The 2,402-nt window shown below is 62.2% G+C and overlaps 2 protein-coding genes across 2 annotated transcripts in view; both read right to left on the reverse strand.

Annotated features, from left to right (window-relative positions):
- The window catches only part of Tco025E_08520 (protein kinase), a gene marked incomplete at both ends in the record, with an annotated part of 1,182 nt that extends 43 nt beyond the window's left edge, over window positions 1-1,139 (reverse strand). The window contains one exon of the mRNA XM_029375367.1: window positions 1-1,139. This exon is cut by the window's left edge and continues 43 nt beyond it. Within this exon, the coding sequence (XP_029224530.1) occupies window positions 1-1,139 (1,139 nt within the window).
- A 575-nt stretch (window positions 1,140-1,714) lies between these two features.
- Window positions 1,715-2,402, reverse strand: Tco025E_08521 (protein kinase; the record flags this gene model as incomplete). The annotated part of the gene is made up of 1 exon (XM_029375368.1): window positions 1,715-2,402. A coding segment is annotated over one exon (688 nt), but the record flags the coding sequence as incomplete, so codon positions are not given.

Here is a 2,402-nt window from a genome sequence, read left to right on the forward strand (position 1 = left end):
AGGGGGTCAATGTGGTAGAAGCCGTCAATGGCACCATTCTGACTCACGGTGCCAACAAAGCTACCGGGGCGTGAGCGAGAAGTAATGCATACGGCGGCCTGTTGCCTCGTCAGTGAAACGGCGCCCAGAGAATAGACCATATTCTCTGGATCCATGTCGCGAAGAACACCACACAGGCGCGACATCATGCCACTTTCCAGCGGCATCAGAATGCCGGTCCGGGGATTGGGAAAAGTGTTTCCAGAAAAGTACATGCTTCCCGTCGCCACCGCCATGCGCTTCATCTTGGAGATCGTCAGGCGTCCGACGGACTGCTCTATGTTATCCACCACCACCTCGTGCAGTGAGACGAAAGCACTTTGTGAGCTGCTTTTCGATGTTGGAAACGCCAGCGCCATCGTAATGACGGCAACCACCACCAACAACACCAGGAGGGGGCACAACACCCAGCAGCGGAGCGTGAAGGTGAACCTTTTGCTGGGGCGTGCTGTCTGACTCTCTTGCCCCCCGACACGACTCCCGTCAGGCATTGCGGGGTGCGAATGCACGCTTGTGTCTACACCCGATTTTTGCTGGGGACCTCTCGAAGTTGAGATTCTCCAACGCATAATGAAGGGCAGTGTCCGCTCATGAGGTTCCGGGGGTTTGACAGATGACGCCGACAGCACTGAAGGCATGGCGAGACTGCCGCCACTGGGCATGACCGCATGAAATACTTCTGGGGCGTCGACAATGTTGCCGGTGTGCTGTCGAGGCGTTGAGTCAAAGACGGCACTAGCGTCCATCTTGTCCTCTGTCTCCTGTTCGCTGGGCTGCACGGCCTCTGTGCCCGCGGGGGAGGGCTGCCGCCCCGCATTCAAGGGGTTTTGCTCGTTGCACTCCAGCTGCTGAGTTCTGCGCAACGGTGCCTGCCGATCGCCGTGAAGAATCACTCCGCGGCCAAAGCCTTCGGGCACCTGCGCGGGCACTCCCTCACTGCCGTGCGGGGGCCGTCGCAAATTCAAGGCGCCACTTTCACTGTCCCTCCGGACCTCCTCGGGAATGATGGCCGCGCGCTGGGTGGCCAACGCAACGCGCTGATCCCCCGAAGGGGCCCCGTCCGCGCTGCCGTTACTCTCGCTGTCTCCCACACCGGCCATCCCCCACAGCTGTTGTTCGTGGGCCACACTGCACCTTCGCTACGCCGAGTAGGCAGAAGAAGAGGGGAGTGAACGCAGTGCACTCGGCGCGACGGCCCACATCTGCAAGAGGTTGCACGGCCACTGACGGCGCTCCGCCGTCTCGCAAGTGCGCGGGGAAGGCCGGGACACGTCCGCCGCCCCCCTCACTTTTCCCGCGATGGCAAACACACAAAAAACACGCGGGAACAACGGGAAGGGTGAGAGCGCAGCAGCGGGCAAAAACCACCCTCAACACGCGCGCAGGGGTGCGTGCACTGAGGTGCGCTCCTCCGCGCGGGCGACACCAACGCCCGCAAAAAAGAAACCGCGCAGCAACAAAACAACAACAACGGTCGGCAGTGCACGGCAGCAGCCACACCCACAGCCCCGTCGCGGGGACAACGGCAGGCCACGTTGCTGTCCCCGCCAAAAGGAAAGCGAGGCACGGGCAGTTTTCAAAAGGAACGCCGCCGCCACCAACGAAGTGCGCCGCGGCATCGTGAGCCGACCGAAGATGGGCAGAGCCCACCCTCCCTACCCGCCCCACAGCGCCGTCACAACAACACTGCGCTCAGACCCACTGCGACCTCTTCGACACCACACACACACGCACACAGACATACAGAAAGAGACCCGGCAGGCGTGCCCCTCACAGGCTTACACGCACAACACAAGACACACGCGTCCCCACATTCATCAGGCGCCCTCACAGCAGGCAGAACCTTCGTTTGGGCAGCAGCCACAAGAGCAAGACTCATCCACGCCACACAAAGACGAAAGGCCAACATACAGTGCACACATGTATGCGAGTAAAACAAAAAACAAACAGCAAGGAACACATCACCGCGCTCAACCGCAGCAGCGCAGAGAGACGCCTTCAGCACGGCCCGCAGCGCGTCGTCCACGTCTGCAGGGGGCGGCACCGGCTCCACCAGCCCATGGCGCAGCGCCTCGCGGAACGCCGCACTGTCGGCCAGCAGCGAGTCAAGTTCCTTCCGTGAGCGATCCAGCGCCGCAGTCGCATTCCACTGCCAGGGGTGGGAGTCCACCAGCATCGCAAGCAGCAGCAGCCCCAGCGCGTACATGTCGCTCGCTGCCGTCTTTGCTCCCCCGGCGGCCACCTCGGGGCTCACGTAGTACGACTCGTGGTGCACCATCAGCGGCGCGGCGCCCAGCAGCATGCCCTTCAGTCGGCACCGCCCCTCCACGCCAACCATCACGTTCTCAGGACACAGCCGCCCA

This window comes from Trypanosoma conorhini, assembly GCF_003719485.1.
Source record: "Trypanosoma conorhini strain 025E chromosome Unknown Tco_14.4_contig_00802, whole genome shotgun sequence".
NCBI classification, from domain to species: Eukaryota; Euglenozoa; class Kinetoplastea; order Trypanosomatida; family Trypanosomatidae; genus Trypanosoma; species Trypanosoma conorhini.